Consider the following 21,545-nt stretch of genomic DNA (forward strand, 5'->3'; position numbering starts at 1 on the left):
TAATTTTTATAATAGATATCAAAAAAATCTCAGTGAAGTTGAATTCTATTCATGTTTGATGGTGTTAAGATTTAAAAAAAAAACACCTCAAATTCTGAGACCTAAAGTCTTCATGTATTGCCATAAAACTTGATAATTTGATATTGGTAAATCCACAAAGAATAGACTGACACTGATTTAAAAAGGTCTTGGTCGTGTATGAGTATACCAATCAATGCTGCTGTGACTGTTCAAGTTACACTGGTTGAATTGCTCTGTCTCTGCCTTAGGTAGTTTAGTTACAATTCCATCTTTTATGCTTTTGATATGGATTCGCTTGTACAGGTGAATATTTTGCTGCCTGCATGGCTGCTTTCTGGTGTTCTGATTTCTCTTTAATTATCTCCTGCATTGTAATATGTGCAATTTTTGTGTAGCTGAAGCTGCATGCCTTTTCAGACTGAAAGTCTGTCATCTCAAGCCTACTTCAAAACAACTGGTTCATAATCACTTGTTTCCTCCAAGAAAGAAGAGAAATGTGTTCCAGCTGGGGAAGCTTGGGGAAAACAGCATTGTGCAAATAATATGTTGCCAACAGGGCGTAACATGGCTCTTTGCTGTCCCTGTTGGCTGAAGTTTTAACTTTTGTCTCCTGTAGCTTCAATGTTATAGTACTGTAATAGAAAGTTGCTTTTGACCTGGAAATAGAGGGTCTTTTAAAAGACACATTAAAAACCCCACTATAAATATGTGAATTAGAGTGTATGGTTGTAAAATGAGGTAGTTATATAAGGATCGGCCTGAACATCAGAATACCTTTATGGTTCTCCTTCTGTGTATCATATATTTGTATTCTAATATTTTTAGAATTAAAAAGGATCCCCCTGTATATGTTTCTCCTCTGGTCTCCATATTTTCTGTTTAGGAATGCCTTTAAAATACATTTCATCATACTCATGATAATACTTTACACCCTGTCATCTAAAATATATGATGAAATGGAGAACAAATTTAAGATCTGATCCTATGGCTGAGGCACACACTCACACAGTACATCTATTCATCAGTGACATGATCTATCTGCATACAGTGATTGCCCTGAAATTGTAGCAGCTGTACTGAACAGTTATTGGAGTCTCACTAGTGCTTGCACCATATAAAAGTAATTATATCCATGAACACTGAAATCTCCAGAAATTAAATAGTACACCAGAGAACAAAACCAATACCGCACTACCAAGCAAAGAGTCAGGCCTCATTATCAAGTTTGACCTTCCATGTGAAGCAAATTACAAAACTATTCATGGGCTTAAATATTTACAAAGATTCCTCATTCAATTAGTCTATTTTACAGGGTAGCACCCTTCCTTGGTGATGACAAAAAATTCCAAATCTGACTCGGATCTGAGAGCACTGGGACTTCTTGGGAGTGCGGAGTGCCTTACAGGCACTGAGGGCATGAAGTGTCACATTTTCTAAAGATTATCAAGGTAAATCTATTCAATGTATTTAAATACATAGTAACCCAAAACCTTCAACTTGTCAAGGAAAATTATGCATGCTATTATATTAAAGCAGTAGAAGACTTCTCATGCTTGTTCAGTATAATTGTGCAAGTTTTATAGAATAATATTTATGTGGTTATTACTGTCAAGCAAAAGTGCTTCACCAAACTTGAATACATGTAATAATTTAGAAAACTCCATATCTCTAACCTATCACTTATTTTTTCATATGATATATGAAGATATATATTAAAAGAGAGGAAGTATTTTTATGGTTCATTGTCAATCCATTATATTCCATGTCAAAATTAAGAAATGGCTTATAGATCTTAAACCTCAGGAGCCTCTTCCTGCCAGTCAGTATGTAATTACTTTCATGTTAATGGGTAATACATCATCAGAGAAATACTTAGAAGCATACAAATTTACTGAGTGCACTTTACTGAACTTTAAGTCCTAAATTAGCGATATACAGATTATCAAAGAAGGAGATATTAACAACTAGCTATTTTTAGCAAATGTTAATGCCAGAATATGTATTAAAAGTTGTGTAACCATCTTCTTTAAAATTCACTATAAGGTGTTATTTCAGAAGACAGAAAATGCCATCATTCAAAATACTAAAGAGTTTGTGAGTTATTTGTTGTTCTTTTGGCAACACTAACCTGTTAACAAACATTCATGTATCTGACAACAAAACATCAAGGGACACATTTGTAATAAGGGCTTAAATTATTGCAATGGTTTTTAGTCACTTAAAGGATATTTTCTATCTCTTGTTCATCATATAGCCAAAAAGCAAAAGGATTTTGTTCTCAGTGGTGTTATCACATCTTCCTCACAATATATATGAAAAACATATCTTTCATTTTCCATTTAGACTGGTTTGGTAGCTGCCAAACATTTTGATGTAGAACATAAAGGCTGTAAGAATAGCTGAATTGCATGAAGTGAAAATGAAGCAGCTACATCCATAGTTTGGTTTTATGTCTATAGTACATACTGATGTGATTGTCAGGAGTAAAGGAGAAAGGGAGAAAAGATCCATATGAATACATTCAGATTTAAGTTTAACCTTCAGTCTCATAATAAATACTTTTTCCATAATCAGCAAAATAATCAAACTTTAGTTTCTAGAAAATCTGCATTTTGTTATTAGACACCTTAGTGTTTAAAAAGGTGTGAACTGCAGTTGAAACTGCTTTATTAGCTGGGGAAAAGCTTAATTTAGAAATGACCATCTTCCCTGTAGCTCTTCAGTGTTTATGCCTAATGAACATATGCTAACCTGATTCACTTAAAGGAGACATTTAGTCTTAGCATTCTGCTCAGGTTCCTCTCTTCACTCTGCTTGTAGGAATGCTTAGTGTATTACCCAAACTTCTACCAAATTTGGTCAGTAACATTCTAATCAAAAAGACATTTGGCAAGGGGAGATGGAACAGATTGCATACACATGTAAACACAACGTGATGATACAAATCACATTCACTAGCAAAACCAACCTATAAAAGCATGATCCAGAATCCTAGAACTACCCATTCAATTCATACCAGTTAGGCAGACAAAAAGGTGTAGTTGTAGCCATAGACTGGCAGACAAACTTGCCTTTCCTCAGCCGCTAGCTTGATCTTACATTAGATTTTTTTTTGGTTTTTCTTTTTTTTTTTTCAATGTAAAAACATATTTTGGTTTTTGGTTTTGAAAATTGTGGTAAGACAAGGTAGGACATTCATGATGATTCCTCACTAGCTACTGTGGTACTTTAACCAAAATGTGTCAGCACAGCACCAATGAACCAAAAATAACTCCCTGAGAAGCTCTGTCTCACCTGTGTTATGCTAAATGAAGTTCATGTTCAGGAAAGAACAGGACCTTTTATTTATGGATTTAACCAGGCAGATATGGGAATCTTTTCAGTACTATGGCTGGTCACATGTGTGATTGCAGGCATCAAAAGCTCAATCCAGTGGAAAATTGCCTAGGACAGAAGCCTGACTGTAAGCTTTAATATTCTTTGCTTTCTAGACTGATTAATTTATCGCATCATTGTGTAAGCTACAGAATGGGTCATTCACTATTGAGTTTCCTTAGCTTACTTGATATTGTAGGTGTAAAGACAAAAAGTAGACAGCGTAGCATATTTGGAAATTACTATCCTATACAGAACTTATTTTTCAAGCTTTGTTTGAAAGCCTAAAAGGAGGCTACAGTCTGCGTGCTATCCTAACAAAATTAATCAAAATAAATTAGCTGGCCTCTAACAAGTTCTATAGGATGACCATGAACCACAGGCACTGTGGTTCTTGCTCACTTCCAAACATCATTAGAGACTAAGCTGCAGCAATAGGCTCTCCTTTGATTATAGTTTTCTATTGTCAACCCACCAACAAACTCTATGAACTATGCTTCTGCGAACAGAACAGATTGGTACAGATGAGAGACCATTCCACACAGTAGTTCTTTTGTTTCAAAAGAGAGTAGGTTTCTTCATAATTAATAGAATTATAGAATTTTCAAAGAAGATGGCTACTTAGATTAAAAAAAAAAAAAAAAAAAAAGAAAAGCTGTGAAATGAACTTTTCTTCTCATTTAATGAATGTTTCTCATTTATTAGTAGAAATCTGAACACGCTGCCTGGAGCTGAACATATCTTCTCATGCCAGCTTTCAAGATGAAAAGTAGTTATTGCAATTTTCATATTTAAAAAGATGCTGTCTTAATGTAAAATTAGCGATCCTTTGAATAGTAAACTTATGCTTGAAAATACACCTGAAGTACCTTAAAGACAATTCCACCATGTGCAGAATGACATATTTGTTCAACTGTTGAAGAAAAACAGACTTATCAAAGATAAATCTAATAGAAGACCACCCTGATATTAGGAAAAAATTCTTTGAGTTCTCCATGTACTGTGAATACCAAATAAATATCCATGCAATTCAGTTATTTTATTTCAGATAGATCTGAATTTTATTGTATATTCCTATACTCTAGATGGCTTGAACTAGCCACTTTCAGTAAATATTTTCTAGAGATTTTTGTTGTGCAATGCTCATTAATTTTGTGCTAAGTAACAAAACTATACCACCCATAACACTCAAAAAATGCTTCACAACTACATGTTATCACAGTGATTAGCAAGCTATTGCATGAAAACAATTTTTTCTGAAAAGTGTTGTCTCTGAACTATTCTGAGTACACACTTTTCTACTGTTCTATTACCAGCTACATTATTAATTACATTATTAATTTTAGGGGCACTCAGAATTCATCAAAAAAAATCCTGGGCTGACTTGGCTTTAATGGTCTTTTCTTTTTCTTACTGTTTCTAATCCTATGAAATAAATCCCAAGCTGTAATAAACCCTAACCAAAAATTATTTTCGTCAGATGCCAATACATCAAACCCAACCAATCCACATGCTTCTTCCCTGTCCCCGTCCCAAGCCAAACAAATAATAGTTGTGTTGCTGTTTCTCCTTTATACTCTTAAAGCCACCTGGTTTCTAATCAGTAGTAGAAGATAACTGCTTTATAATTATCACCTTACTAGCTGCAAATTGCAGCAACTTTCTGCTCTCATATTTAGTTTATTCCTCATTTCTCTCATTAGTGATGTGCAGGAACCTAACTATTTCCTTGAAAAAGTTAATCTTTCAAATTACCCGCCATTTTTTCACTTTGCATTTTAGATAGTATTACATTTAAGGGAAAATGTGTGACTTGCAAGGAATGAATATTAAATTCTTAGCAGAACATATCTGCCTTTTTTGTCTGATGAAAATGACTTTTAAGAGGGGTGAATATGTAATTTCGGTATATGATAAATATTGCCAGTCCAGGTTGTGGCATTTTGTGGCTAGATCCAGCACTGATACTACAGTGGGTACACGTGAGGTGGCTGGCACCAGAATGGAATTCAGAACACAGACTGTTTGAAGGGCAATGACACTCAGACAGGGAAGGAAGAGTCTGGAGTCTGAGTGCCTGGTACCCAAGGTTATTTCTGTGGATTTTTTAACAGATGGTCATTTATGTAAGATAAGTAATAGGCAAAATACTCTGGGACTGCCTCTTTTTAAGTAAGCACCCTAAATGTTAGCTATACCATCAATGTTCCCTGCAAAACGCCAGCTCCTTCCAGCCCATGAGATCCCTACCCTTCTACCTTCTTCCCTCCCTCTTTCTGCACACCAGCTGCTATTGCTGTCTATCACTGGGTGTTTTTCTCTAGGAAAATGTATGCTTATACAGACATAAACATAGAAACTGTTTCCTGAGTTAACATGGTAGCCTCCTGACTTTGATATAAACTTTGAAGTTATGCTGGTTTGAGTAGGAGGTTGGGCTAGATGGCCTCTAGAGGTCTCTTCCACACTACATTTTTGTATCATTCTAAGGTTAAGTGAAAGAGATTGTGACTCATTTCATGGCTGTTATAAGGCAACTTTAACCACATGTGTGAAAGATATTATTTCAGGATGTGAATGCCAAGTGGATCAGAGGATTCTGCCAGTTCTGTGGGTCTCACTGGGGCTTGACAAGGGCTAAACAGGGGCTTAATTTATTGCAGTTCTTGGTGGGACAGTTCTGTTGGGTGTCAAACCCATGGTTTCAACACAGTAACCTACCAAGTGTAGAAACTTCCAAAGTCAATCCACCATGAAGTGGGAGTTCTGGACTTTAGAACTCAAGTCTAGAGAAATCAGGTTTGCCTAAGTGTTGCCTACACCTTTGTTTTTATCAGTATTGCTTATGTTGTAGGGCATTATTTCTTACACTGTCAACATACTCAGAAGATTAATTATGTGCAAACTACAATGAACTACAATGCAGTCTGATGGTCTGTGTCTGCCTATTCCCCCTCCCCCCCTTCTCCCTCGCTTAACACAAAAGAAGAATGTTGCTTTGGAAAATGGACTAGCATTAATAATAATAATAAAAGAAATCATATATTCCATTCCATGTTAGCATCACAGAACAGATCACTGAGTATTTGGTTCAAGGTAGTAACAAAAAAGAGATCACACAAAACACTGATTACGCAAAAGTATGATTCATAGGAGTTACTGGATACTTTTTCCCAAGTCAGCACAGTCAGGCAATCCCTTTTTCAGAAGGGTAGATCTTGGGGGAAGGACATGGACTAATTAAGGATGCACCCAGGTTACGTGCTTCAAAGCAGCTGGGCTTTCCGACTGCTCCATATGTTGTGAAATCTTCTCAAAACACTGCAGCAGTTCAGATGCCTTAGTCTATTCAGCTGTCACAACGAGAAGAGGTTCTATTGGAAGGAAGGAATATTTTGTCTTTCCCAGTTTCTGTGAATATGTAACTATAGTGGTCATTTTATTACTTGATGCAATTGCAAGTAACTCCAATGAAAATGCCACGTTTTCTTCTGAAACTAATCAAAACACTGGGCTTTATTTTATGCTTCCTTGTACTTTGCATGGCTACTTGCTCTGCTGTAAAGAACCTGTTCTCCAGTTTTGGTGACATCTTTCCACAGGTATAAGTAACTACCCCAAGACTGGGGTATTTTTATTAGTTTTGCCATCACCATGATGTTCTCTACTTTTCACATACAGTGTGTCACACCTCCTGAATGGTAATGAAATTACACACACATAAACTATTTCTATAAATACACCTGTAGTAATTACAAATATTAATTCTATAATGACAATAAAAGATGGAATTTTATTGCATGAGGGTGCTAAGTGTGATTGTAAACAAAGGGAATAATTCCTGCATAAGCTATGTCAACTGATGATTGAGAACAGGAAGAGTAAATAATAGAAAAAATAAAATTCTCACTTCATTAGGAAACAGTAATATAAACTTTCCATACAGTATCTAGGGAATTTTGGCTCTGCTTACCCTTTGATTTCATTATTATATATGTGCCTGGCTCTGTAGTTGGAAGACATATCAAAATTGTTTTCCCTTAATTCAGGATTTTCTTCTTCAGGTCAGCTTGCATTCCAAAATGAACAGTCTTGAAATGTTGTTTGTGTGAGCTACTGCATGATGTAAACAGCGTAGTGTGTCAGCTGAATCAGACTGCTGAAAAAGTATAGATCAATAATTTGATTTATATTTAGGTCTTATATTGCTCCTCTCTGTCCTAGATCCTGCTAGTCTTCTTTTAGACTGAAAACCTGAAGGTCAGTTTGAAGTCATGATCACATAATAGTTCTTTTTATATCGACAGCTGAGACTGGCCTAGGGGGATATTTTTACTTATTTCTTAATCTTTTGGGGAGCAGAATAGAGTCTGGCCAGATTACAAAAACATGCAGTGAAACTACAATGTCTGTTACTTCATACGTAACTTCAACCTTCACTGAGAGGACAGAAGAGCTGTGGGTGCTCAGCGTGCCTGCAAATCAGATTACATTCTCAAATCATCAGTGTAGTCCATTAAGGTATATATTTATAGTTCTGCCATATAACCAGTTTCGGTATATATTTCCTATAGGTGGTGGATGATGAAACCGATTTTAAAAGTATTATTTACAAGATGATTAAGGATCATAGAGTTTTACCTCCCTGTAAGTCAGTTATTGAGACAAATCATAAACAACAGATACACGCTGGGTCTTTCAACCACATGCTATATCTCAACAGTGATAAATTTCAAAGAGATCAATAATCTCTGAACGTTAATGATCAGGGCCCACAAAGCAGTTTTTCTTAAACTACACAACAAAGAGATAATTTATAAGCTTATTAACTAGTCCAGCTATAGTTTGTTGCCAGTGTTAATCTATGGGTATTCAGGAATTCTCTCTTTGAATATAAGCAAACGTACTGCTTATCTATGTACTACATATGTAATTTTCATGATGCTCTGAGTCTGTCCACAATAGCATTCACAGCTTTGGAGTCATAAATCAGCATGAACTGCATGTGTAAGAACATTTAAAATAGATCAGTATTAAACAGAGTATAAAACTGCTTACTCTTGCACATATACACACTGTAATTGGAAGGTGAGGAGTCTTCTTTAAAATTCATCAAAAATGTTAAGGTTCAGATGGCAAATTTTTGTCCCACTGCTTTGTTTAATTAAAAGTCTACTTTTTATACTTCAGGAAAGACGTGTCTCTTTCTAACAATCAGTGTCAGGACCCCAAATGAACCTGTAAGTGCAGAAGAGTGCAGAAATTGTACTGCTCCCTGAACAGACTGTATAATAAAAAAATAACATAAAGTAATAATAAAAAAATTGTTTTAAAAAGTTGAGACTCTTTTAGAAGAGAGTCTAGCTTAGCACCTCTGGAAATTATAATGTGAAACATTAAAAGAAAAAGCTTTTAGTAAAGCAGATTTGAAACTTAAATTTTACTTTAGTGACAAATGCCTACATTGAGATATGACAATGCCAATTTTTCAATAGGTCTTATATGGCAGCTATTACTGGGCTAGTCTTCTGAGGAAAAGTCATTGCTGTACTGAAATGGGCATCCAGAAGATGTTATGCTACTTGTCTTGATCAGCAAAGACCGAGGTGAAAGGCCAAGTAATTGAGGTATCTACTTATTCAGGACCATCCCATGTGCAGAACTTCCCTGCAGGCTACTCTGATTACCGGTGATCTTTTAACTTACCATGGCCACTCTATAATCATATTGCCCTCTGTACATTTTTGATGCTGTTTCAAAGATTTACGTGGACTATGTCAGCGTGAACATATTTTAATTATCTCATCTGACATTTCTGCCATATTCTGTTTTAAACACTGTGCTAGAACCTTCCAAAACCACTTTTGCGTTATTCTGCAGATACAAAATGGATCTATGGGCCTATGAAGAGTTTTATGAAGAGATTTACAGGCAGACATGCAGTGAAGCCTTCAAAGTTTATCAGAGCCTGACTCTGATAAAACATATTGAAATCACTGGGGATTAGAAGCATAAACAGGACTCATAAACAGGACTAAAATAAACCACTTTCGTCTTCTAAATGTCTATTTCTAATCTATTTCATTAATAGCTAGCTAACTAGATCTTTGATTATCAAATTCAGTAGACCTAAATTTATTTATATCTTCTAGGAGTTCTTCCCTAATCCTAGAGTTTAGGCTGCAGTTGCAACTAGAACCATTGATAACTGAATATAATAAAAGAAAAAAGGAACAGCTGTGAGAAATTCTTTATAATTATTTAATTTTGTTAGCATCAATGTTTCTGGAAAGTTTAGCTGATCCAAGCCATTTATATTGGAACTTTTGATAACACCTAAGTTGTTTGGAGAATAAATATACTTGTTAGTTATTCATTCATTCATTCATTTACTTAATTTTACCCATAACAGCTTCATTAGTACATAGAAACTTGGCACTCTGGCACTAAATATCCAGTTAGAATTTTGAAAAGAAAAAAAAACAGCTAACTAATAAATCAAGCTTGGCTTATGCTTACTTAGAAAAATTATTTTTTTTAACCAAGCTTGACTTTTTGCCATAGTATCTGTGAAAAGATTTTTATGTATGACTACGATAAATAATTTAAAACATATCAAAATGGATCCAGAAGTGATCAAATCTCTCACAACTGTCCAGGGAAAAAAGCACAATGGTTGCAGATTCAAGTTATGTATCAAAGACAAAATATATAAAAGATAAAAATCCAATTACTTTTTAGGCAGTAACTGATCTTGAAATAGAACTGGTAGAACTTTTATCTCTATTTCTCTAGGAGGGTGTACAATACATTCCTTGTTATACCCATCAAAGGAGTAAGAGCATGGACAACATCTGGCATAGTATCACTGTAGAGAAGCTGCAGTCTGTTCTGAAGGCAGATCAGCAGTAAGTCAAAAGCTGCTCTTGACAAGATCTTCCTTGTACAATCTCTATCTTCATTCTAATACAAAGCGCTACTAACTTCTTTCCGCCTGTCAGTGGATGATTTCCAGGGCCGACACTCTGCTTACTAAGGCTATAATTGGAGCTAGATGATCTTAAGGTTCTTTCCAACCCTAACTATTCTATGATTCTATGATACTGTCACGTCTTAATATTTTTTTTCAGTATGCTGTACTTCGGTAACCTGTCCTAGCCAATCTCCACATACATTACAACACAAATGTAATAATGACACTGAATAGAGCTGAATATTTCTATTTCCTTCAGAGGGCATTGTATCTGTTTTAGAGTGAAGAAATATGCTATCTTGAATTGTTTTCAGTTTTGTTTCAATTGTATGCCTCATTGCCAAGTATGACAGAATATATCATATATTCAGTCCATTCAGGTATCTGCTTTCCATTTTAACAGCCTTTTTGATATACACATATAGAAGAGATGCACAGGAAAGAGCAATTATGAGAAGCCAAAGAAATGGGACAGAAATTACAAGACATAATTGTGATCCTCATAATAGTGGCACAATCACTGACCATGTATTATCCTGATGTGCTTTGCACTAGTCAGTAATTCGTAAAGCTGAGAAAAAGAAAAAAGAATGAAACTAACATTTATGAATGACAGGAATCACTGACATTAGTGGACTTATTTGGAGCACTTTGTGCAGCTTTTATCATTGAAAAACAGACGAAAAAAAATGAAGTTTGTTAGCAGTATCATGTAATATGAACTATTTCATGTGTGACTGAATTGGAGGTAAAATAAGTAATGACTTAAGCCCTCCAAATTGTCTTTTAAATATGCAAATCATTCATGAAAAAAGTATCAATCTACTGAATACACTGCTAATTGCCTCCACAAAACTAAAATAATGGGTATTACCTTACCTGGGTAACCTTCTCTGTTACATTGTGCGTTCGGTCTTTCACCTTAGGTGCAATAATCGCTTTCTCTGAAGAAGGAGGAGATGAAGATTTTTTTTCACTTTTGATATCTGAAAAGTTCAGTGTGAGTTGAGGAATTTTGTTGATTGTACTGTATTTGTTGAGATTTGAATCTGATGTGGATCCCAATAGACTTGACTTGATATGATTAAAAGGCCCTAAAAAATAAGAACATACACTCAGTATCTGACAAATCCAGAGAAATAAGTTAGCATTAATGTTTAAGTGGAATATGTCAAAATGACAAGGGATAGATAGTTGTTAATAAATAATTTTACAAATTATCTACATTTTAAAAATAACTCTGTTGCTAATGAGAATCAAATCTAGTATTGGATGTAAATAGAAAAAATCCTTTACATAGAGCCCTCAATATTTTTTAAAAAGTCAGTGGATTACAAAGTATGCAATGCATCCAGCCTTACTTGTTTTTATACTACTGGATATGCTAGTATGCTCCATTGTAATGCTGGCTGAACATAAAGGCTATATTCTCATTTCTTTATAAAAGTGGAAATGAGATACAGTTATATAAATGTGTCTGGACTGAGCAAGGGCTCTATTATCACATCTGTACTGTTGCTCATGCTTACATGATAGTTAGAAACACCTTTCGGTAAACTGGAAAATTGAGTAGACCTCTGCTCTACCCCTGTTGACTCATCAAGTAACTCCATACTTAACCAATAAAAATATTAACCTCACATTGTCCTAAAAGCCTTTAGTTTTGGCATGTCACAAACTCACAAAATTTATTTCTTCAATTGTCATTGCCAGCAAAATGTTGAAAACAACAGGGATACCCTTATGTAGAATATTACTGGAGTATTTAATATACACTTAAAGCTACTACTTTAGTGCCTCGTGATAGATAAAAAAATGCAGAGTTTGTATACTTCATGAGGTACATATCCACTATAATTATTCTTCTCAATATTGGACAGAGTTCTTTGTGCAACAAGAAAACAATACAACAGATTAGAATACTTGTTTTGTACTTTCTTCATAATTTTTGTCCAGAAGCCAAAGGTACTCACAGCAAGAAAGATTTTCTTTTGAGAGTAATACTGGTAACAGAAGAACTATGAAGAAGTTTAGGCAGTGAAAACTGGATCCTGTTATGTATTTAAGAAAAAATCCAGGTGTTGGAGTCAGTTACAATGTGTCTGTGTCTGGGATCCAACAGTACTTCTCATATCCACACGAAAATCTTACTGCATCCTACTACTATTACAGGCAAAAATGTGATGCTTTTCCTTTTGACTGTTTTGAGGGGGCTTTATTTGGTCTGCCTAGAGGGAAACAAGAATGGGTGCTATGATTAAGGAATAGCCAGTGGGACAGGATTTGGCCTTTGGGGTAAACTGCAGAGTCAACAGCAGAACAGCTGCATTGTGTTTGTAATGTGTGAACAAGTGAAATTCAAAGCAACCAGCTGCCTGCAGATAGCTGGAGGGAAATATATCAGGCAGTGCTGAATTTTACATCTTTCTTTTTTTTTCTTTTTTCTTCTTTTTATTTGCTTTCTTAGCTTAGAAGGATTTATACACATGCTTTCTACCTCTTAAATTCATGTTAATTTTATGTTAATCTGGGCTAGCGATAGAAATCTGCTACTACTCCATTTTGAATTTAGCCACTGTGCAGAAAGGAATTTGAGATAACAAGGGTAGCATGATAACGATTTGAGTACTCTCCTGGGAGAGAGCAATCCAGTGGTTCCGTTCTCAAGACTTCCTTTATTTTGTCCAAGGATCATCTGATGTGAGATAGACAAAAAGTTGTGGGTAAGTGCTCTAACCACTAAACTACAAAATCAGTTCTTCTTTTCCTCCTTAGGGCAATGAACCTAGTATATTATTTTTGGAGCAGTTTCACTGGAAAAAGGAAGAAAGCACTACTTTTCTTCCACAAGCAATCCTAAAAAGCCTGGTACTGAGGACAGTGCCAAGGAATTGGAATATTGTGCTTGGACATCTTTTGGCCCAGGTAGAACTTGAATTTATCTTTTACGTCATCTACATAAGTCTGTACAAAAGTGGGTTTCAAAATAAATCAGGGCTGTCTCCTCACAAATTAGTGAAATGGCTAATCTGGCTGGTGTGTGTTATGCATGTAGGGTCAGATTGCAGCTTTTCAACTCTACTTCCCTACATAGTTATAGCAATTAAAAATTTTTGAATATTGAGTAGGTTTAGACATGAGCTTGGTCTCATTTGGGGCCGTTTGTTAGGTGAACAAAATTCTTGATACTTAGGGAACTCAAAGGTAAGAGGAAGCTAAGGGAGCTTAGGCAAATCCATAATTAGTAGAAGATTTATTTTTTTAATAGTAACTCTATAGATGTTTAAATGGTATTGAAGCTTTCTTTTCTGGGATTTAAATTTTTTATTGCTTCTATTCCAAAGGGAATTATTCTCTCCTTTGCTACCTAAAACTCATGCTCTAGCCTGTGACATTAGACTTAAGTTAACTGCACATGGGAATAAAACCTTGGGGTTTTTTTCCACCTTCTTTTGATTTAGAATGTGGTGATAGGTATGTATGTATCTCATTGATAATGGTAATTAATTGAAAGACATTACTAGCTTAAGTAGAGCCCAGGCTGGCAGCTATTGAGCTGGTACTTGACAGGTAGTGGGCCTTTGCTAGTCTCTCTCATAGCAGAAGCAGAAAAAGAGGGCAATAACAAATCACAATTACAGTTGACACTAATTGGCATCCTGATTGACAGTTTCAGCAGAGTGGCCAAAAATTGAATGAGCAGGAAGAATGGCATGTTTCTGCCTACCCTACAAAGGAGATTCTTTAAGGTTAAGTTTGAACTTAAGTTTTTACAGTAGGATTCCATTGTCCCTGCGTTCACAATGCATTGAGAATTGATTTCACTCTCCTGAGCTGTCAATCCATCATCTTCCACCATCAGTAAATACATTTATAAAAGTTGTTTTAGATTACAGAGACTGTATTTTTTTTTCCCCACAACATTTTGCCAACATACACATGAAGCAAATGCAATGATTTTGTAGTCCACAAATTGCTTTACAGAATCTACGTCATGCACTGCATGCAGTTTATAGAGAGAAGACTTTACTAGGTACACACACTTTTTGCATCATGCATGAAGTCACAAACCAGTTTTCAGACATAGCTACAAACATTGCAATTAAACTGAATACTTTTGTTCTGAATTGCTTTCTAGAAATGGAGGAAATCACTTAAAAATATGTTCAAAAGACGTAGCTCAGTGCTGGTGAATAGGAAAAACTGCACTAAATATTATTTATACATGAAATTGGCAATGAAGTTCATGCATGCACATTTTAATACTACATGAAGCTTGAAACCATACCCCCTGCCATCCAAGAACGTGAAACTAGTTTTAAGGAGAGAAAGGAGGAATAAGTGAAGATACTTCCACAAGGCTTCTTATTACCAACTACTTCATTTTTGAGATAGTTAACTGAAAACTAAGCACCTTAAACCAACAGATTGTTAGTGGCTCCTGCCCAACTTTGACAGGAAAACTCCTAGTAGCTTCAATAGAAGTTTTACCTGAGTTAAATAACTGAGGTAAAGAACTATGCTATGTTCTATCTCTCTCCCTTCCTTTTTTTGGAATGAACTGATAATTAAGTCAGATGGCCATTTAAGAGATATGCCTTCACTTTTTCCAGGGATTGGTAGTTAGTGCTTTCAAAGGATAGTTAAGGGAATAACTACATGTTTAACAAACATAATTTAAATGATGCGCTTGGCCCTAGAGAAATCAGAATGAGAATGTTGCATTTGAACATTTCATACAGCAGGCAAAGTAACATGCCATAAAGTGTGGCTGTCTGAAACACTGGAAGGTACAGTCTAGATGTATACTTTACCTTTGACATTGCGACCATTATCTGGGTTTCAGCATAATAAAAGTGAAGAAAAAGAGAGAAAAAAAAGACAACTAAAATCTACATCAGAAAAAGCAGAAAATATTGCTTCAAAATATGTATGTAGACTTTTAGTTAAAATGAAATCGCTTTGACAGCTGAGAGATAATCTGTAGAACTGTTTGTTGTAGATCAGCAGGTAGTAGGACTGGCTGAGGCACCCCAGCTGCGGGTGGCAGTGCAAACTGGATGACTGAATGGGTGTGGGGCTGTGCAGGTGGCCCTACACAGGCCCCATGCATGCCCATGACCTGCAGGATGAAAGGTTTTTAACACAGCAGCAAGCTGAGCAGCACCTTTCTGAGCAACACTGAGGAGAAAGATGTATCTTAAAAGCTTCTTCAGCTCTTAGGTGCCTTTCTGCAAGGTAGCAGTGGGAAAGCTCTGTCCTCACAGGCACACCCACCCCTGAATCCTCTCATGACATCAACCCTATTTGGGGAGAATATTATTGTTCTTGTTGTTATTATTTAATATTTTTGTAAAGAAGCTGCACATGTGGATAGGTAAGCACCACCGCTATTCACGGGTGTACAAGGTGGCCCACAGGCCCCCCCTACCTGGCTCCTGCAGCTCAGAATGGATATAATGCTGGGTGAGGTAGCGAAGGAGCCGGGGCCAGTCGCAGGACATGGCCCTGCCCCTCTGTGCCGCTGGCCACTGTGAACAGGTTGCCGGCTTTCAAAGGTGCACTGGGCTCGAAGTGACATTCACCTGAAGTTTTGCCCCGCTGGTAGGCCACCGCTGAGGGCTGAGGTGACTGTGCCCCTGTCCACCCCAGCAGCAGGCTTGTCCCTGCAGAGGTCTAGCCTCAGCCCCACTCTGGAGAAAGGCTATGGCCTTTGCTTGTGAGGGGAACTGGGATGAATCTGGGCCTTGTCTGTGGTGTTATGTCACACCTGCTGCCTCTCTGGTTTTCCTCAGCTTCCCATGGACCAGGGAGTTTGGGACACTGAGCTGTAATGCAGATTTTGTAGGCTGAGTTACGCTCAAAAGCTTGGTGTGTCGTTTCCCCCCCCCCCCCCCTTTTTCTTTTAAGACTGCAGGGATGTTGCTGAGGGAGCTTTCTGAAGAGAACAAACTTTGTGAAGAGTCCTGTGAACAGGTACAAGCCTGCAACATCTGGATTGCTGGCATTTCAGGTGAGAAGGGCTTGCTTGGAGTTTGGGTTGTAGGTGGGAGACACAGTTCCTGCCCTGCTTCTTTTGCTGTAAATAGGCAAATTTAGAATGGAATTCAATTGAATACACTCAAATGAATTTAAAATCCTAAATTGTCATTTTTACTGTAATACCTTTCAGCATGTAAGTGCCACAGCTTTGATAATTTTACAGTGATAGGCGACTAGGCTACACAAATTAATTTAACACATGAAATAATTTGTATTCTCAATTGCGTTATCTTGCAAGAAAAAAATTTGACCATGGGTGAATTACTGTAGTTAATATTGAGCTAAATAATGCTGTTCTGTCAGAATTCTATTATACTGGTTCAACTAATATTACTTGAACTGGAAGAAGTGGAAAAAAAATTAAATGCAGTCCTGAACTGCATTTTCAGACAGAATAGTAGTTTTCAGTGGACTCAGGAAAAATCACCGTTATTAGGATCAGTAAACAAAATAAAAATGGAATGGAAAATATATTAAACTTTATGCTTCCTTGTGTAGTAATTTAGCTCACTGGGACTGTAGTTTACTTTTGCTTTTTGTATTTTACTTTTGCTTTGGCCTTTACATACTCCAGCACAGTATCTTCAACTTCTGCTCAGAATCTTTGAGTCCAGAGAAGACGACTTAGGCTGAATCTTGGTTGCCTAACTTACATGGATAATTTTTTAGCAACAATAGGGGTTTATGGCTCAATGTTCAGTAAGGCAAGCAGGACTTGCTGGCTAAATTTAAACATCTTTTCAGCATAAGGTGCCAAATTCTAATATGCTTGGAAGCAGATGGCAACAAGTATGGTTACTAATTCTAATGCAACTCTGACAGCCATACTCTGTCCTGCTGTACTGTCTTAGAATATGCATGTATGACCAAAAATTAGGGCCAAATTCTCTACTATTTTGTAGCTTATGAAGAGTGAAGTCAGAGTGTCAGTGCTTTATCAATTTACACTGTAAATTATCACATTACATGAGAGACCATAGGAATTCAAATGAATTATTTACTCCTCATAGTAAAATTTATTTTACTTAGTTTTTAGCATTTGAAAAAACATTACTCAGTGAAATAAAGCTAGAAATTTTTGCTTCTCAATGCAGCTAGCATTAAATTATGTGGTGATTTTTGCATGAGCTTTGTATCACCATAACCAAAGAAACTTATTTTTACACTTTTTTGTCATAGAACTATATGAAGATTGAACAATTGAGAAGTGCTATAATGAAAATAAGTTCTGAAAATAAAAATTGACATAACAGATATCTTTAAATATGTTTTATTTGAATGTTTTTTTTTTTTATATATCTGTGTCAATTGAACCCAAGATAAAGCTTACGCAGTGGTCCAAAAGACAGGCCAAGGTTCAACTCTCCACATCCTGATTTCGAAATCTTGGCTTGAATGTGAACATGAAATATAGCAAAATGGTATGGTTTGGGATGGATTTAATTTAACTTTGGGGTTCATCTGAATTGACAAAAATCAGCGTCCAAAAGAAACAGAAATTAGAAAAGACGTATTTAACCATTATATTTAATACAGGAAGAGTAACTGGATGGAATAATTAGTTCTGCTATTCTAGGAGTTAATCTGGGTGGCAGGGAAGCATTCGGACTTATATTTTAGGAGATGTACAGAAGCAAAGAGCACTTGAGGCAGATCTTCTGGAAAGCAGGAGAACTTAAAGGAATTTTATATTTGTGGTCAATGTATAGGAGAAAAACAGGCAATCACTGAAAGTGAAAATTCATTTTCTTGCTTATTTGTGTATCTGCACACAGTCTTCCATGACATATGTGTTTGAAATCTTAAAATACTCCCCATATATTTCTTGTCATCTGGCTTGAATAAAAATTACACAATTTGAGTCATTAGACCACCAGTAGCTGCTAAAGTATTGTATATGTGGCACTTTTTCTGCAAAAGCTAGTTTCAGAGGTGCCTCTCCATTCACAAGGCTTTCAAACCTCTGCTAAGATGTTTTTCCAGGTTTCTCAAACTCCCCATCTCTAACAAGAAATCATGGACCACACTCCATGAGTTTGTATAATTAGGAGAGACAGTAGAAAAAGAAGACAGAGAATACATGATTGTAAATTTTGCTGGTTGTAAGAGCGTACTAACACAAAGAGAAAATCACACTTAACGTGACTTTTACGCTAAGTATTTTGCCATTTCATTGAGTATTTCACTAAGCCTTACACAAAGTATTTCAGTGGAGTTGCTAAAGATATTTTGTCCAGTGTGAGAGAAAATCACATCTAAGTGTTGGATTGGTGAATATAAAAAGGAACATATTAGAGATTTAAGAAAAATAAACTGTTCAATCTCTGAAGTAGTGTTTCATCAAAGATAATCTAATATATGAGATTATGGGACAGAACTATGCAAACAATTTTAACTTGATAACCTGACTTTCTCCCTTCCCCCTCCCCAATACCAATATTAGCTTTAGGAAGGTTGGGCCCTATTTTGCTATATTGCATAGAGAAGGCAGATGGTACTGTGAGTAGCCCCTTGATTTCACTAGTCTGTGTAGACATGAAAAGCAGTATTTGGTGTAAATAAACCTGTTATATTTGGGACCTTAATATTTTTAGTGTGCCTTAGAATGTTACAGGTGATTATATTTAGTTTTGCTTACGAAGTAATGATAATTATTTTCTTAGTACATCAGGGAATACTAGATTGACTTTCTACCATACCTTCACTTGCATGACGGTCCCTAAAAATGTTCTTGGGATGGACGTTAAAGCCTTCTATGTCATGTACTGAAGACGCTCGCCGTATGCTACAGATGCTTTCCTTTGATCTGGAATGGGTTAGTGGATTGCTTGTCTGTATCATATCAGGGTAAAGTCTGTCCCATTGCTGTTTAGGTGATGAATGGTCAAGAGGTCCTGATATATTAACCAAAGGTGAACATTTACTGGGTTGAATTAGTGCTTTTGTATCATCCACTTCTGAAGGACTACAGCTTTCTTTTGTAGGTGATTTAAAGTGCTTCATTGCCACTGAGTCGTCGCTGTGCTTAGATGAATCGACTATCACTGCATCGGGGTCTTCCTGTGGTAAAGACTGCTTTCTGTATGTTAAAAGTCTCAATCCAGGTAACCGGAACCCAAGAAGTCTGCCTACATGTCAATACATAAAAAAGAAGAAAATATTAAATTATTTTTTTGTCATGAAAATTGTCTTTTTTTCAAACACAGTCAACATGCATAATTATAGTGATAAATAATTGACCTATTCCTAATAAATTACAATGTTTAGCAATGGGATGTGTAAATATGGAAATATTATTTAGCTGTAAGTTTGTTACAGTCATGGTTTTAAAGGATGTAATATTTCAGTCAGACCCAAGTTACTGAACTCAGGATAAGGTTAGCAGCATTTATTCTGCAGTCCCCTTTTTAAAAGAGAGAAGGCATCGTTTCTGATCGTCCTTTCTAAATTAAAAATCTATAAATCTATAAAAGGCTGCTAGAACACATCAAACTACTTTGCTTGGTAGCTGTTGTCCTGTAATAGGTATTTGTGGACTCTGTTATTAGTGGAACTCTGTGTGCTTAAAAGTGAACTGCTGATTTTTTTGCTACAAATTAATCAGGAAGATACTTGTGTTAATCCTTCAGGGAAGAAAAATAAGTTGTGTAACAGTTTTATCGTAATCCTTTCCAATACTTGCATCTTACAGTTGAATGAGATGTGTACTTTGAATGAGTTTAAAATGAAAAGGAACATGCAGGAAGAAAAAAACCGTGACACAGCTCTCAAGCCTCAGTTGCACCTGTATAATGCAATTATCTTTTGTACTTTGCATGAGAGTGGACTTAGTCGGGCTTGGTATATTGGATAGCAGGGTAGGCTATTCTGAATGTGTGGAAAACTAACAAACAACTTTGTGTAATCATAGAATGGTTTGGGTTGGAAGTGAACTTAAAGACCATTTAGATCCAATTGCCCTGCTGTGGGGAGGTAGTGGTAAGAAATGTCAATAGCTGAGAGGAGGTGTAAAATATAGTGCAAATAAAGAAAATATAAGGAAAGAACTGTAAAATCTACAGACTATCTCTCATAAAAAACATAAGCCCAGATAGCAAATATTTTAAGGTATAGTGTAACACAACTCACAGATGGAGGCACAGGGACTTCTGATGTACAGAAAGCATAGTAAATAATTTAGAGAAAGAAATATTTTAAGAACAGAAAAATAAAATAATTGAAATTACCAGATGCCATTGCATAAACAAGTCTGACTTATATAATAACTTCTTGTTGCTCAACACTGCTACATGAGTGTTTTCCACAGTGAATCAATAGCAACATTATTTTTCAGAGGACATTTTGAAATGTCTTGGTTTTCCCTCTTACTAGGATAAGAACTTCTGTTTTGGATAACATTTAATTTTTTTTTCAGTCAGTTTTAACCACCAGCTTTCGTAACTTGCTAATGTTCATTAATATTTAGCACTAAAACTTATCTTCCCATAATGAAATGTTTTGAAAGTCTTTCGCTGGTGCCTATGCCCAACAGTAAGTGTAGTGCAACTGATGACACAGTTGAATCATTTAATATTTTAAAATGAATGTCCTATATATTTAATATTTAATTTATTTTAAATTCTAAGTGAATGAAAGTGAGAATGCCCTGCACTTGTTAAAGGAAAACCTGCGTAAGAGCTAAAGTTGCTATACTACCTGACTACACAGGTCCATCTAGTACATTGTTTAAGAGCTACTACACTGTGTTATTTCTCCCAGTAAACTTACTCAGTTTCTGTCTATCTGCAGTTAGAAACTTTTATTGTGTTGGAACTGAATGTTTGGTGTACCTTACATGATTTTGTTTCAATGTTTTTGAAACACAGTTGTACTTTACCTGTAAAGGATCCTATGGGAAACAGTTCCATAATTTTTGGCATTCCTTTGTGAAAAAGTACTTCTCCTTGCTTGCTATAAACCTGTTGCTTTGGTGGTTCTTATGATAAGAAAAATAGCTATTAAATGCTCCCTTTTTATAGTCTCAGTAGTGTTTATAGCTTTTTATACACCTATTGCATTCCTCTTTGTATACCTCCTTTCCAAGCAGAAGAATGCTACTGTAACTGTATTGTGTACTTCTGAACATCCTTTGCAC

The 21,545-nt window shown here is 35.9% G+C and overlaps 1 protein-coding gene across 4 annotated transcripts in view; it reads right to left on the reverse strand.

Moving 5' to 3' along the window:
- Positions 1-21,545, reverse strand: part of KCNH7 (potassium voltage-gated channel subfamily H member 7) — a 240,337-nt gene that overhangs the window by 58,972 nt on the left and 159,820 nt on the right. For 3 of the 4 annotated variants that reach the window (XM_057423744.1, XM_057423742.1, XM_057423741.1), the window contains 3 exons: positions 19,111-19,539; positions 15,184-15,204; positions 11,249-11,463 (listed from right to left, as the gene is read on the reverse strand). In XM_057423744.1, coding sequence (XP_057279727.1) covers positions 11,249-11,463; positions 15,184-15,204; positions 19,111-19,539 — 665 coding nt within the window. The remainder of the gene's footprint in view (positions 1-11,248; positions 11,464-15,183; positions 15,205-19,110; positions 19,540-21,545) is intronic. The other variant, XM_057423743.1, reaches the window with a different exon arrangement.

This window comes from Pezoporus wallicus, unplaced genomic scaffold, assembly GCF_028554395.1.
Source record: "Pezoporus wallicus isolate ANWC-B61680 ecotype Strahan unplaced genomic scaffold, APGP_CSIRO_Pwel_v1 contig_1181, whole genome shotgun sequence".
In the NCBI taxonomy this organism is placed as follows: Eukaryota; Metazoa; Chordata; class Aves; order Psittaciformes; family Psittacidae; genus Pezoporus; species Pezoporus wallicus.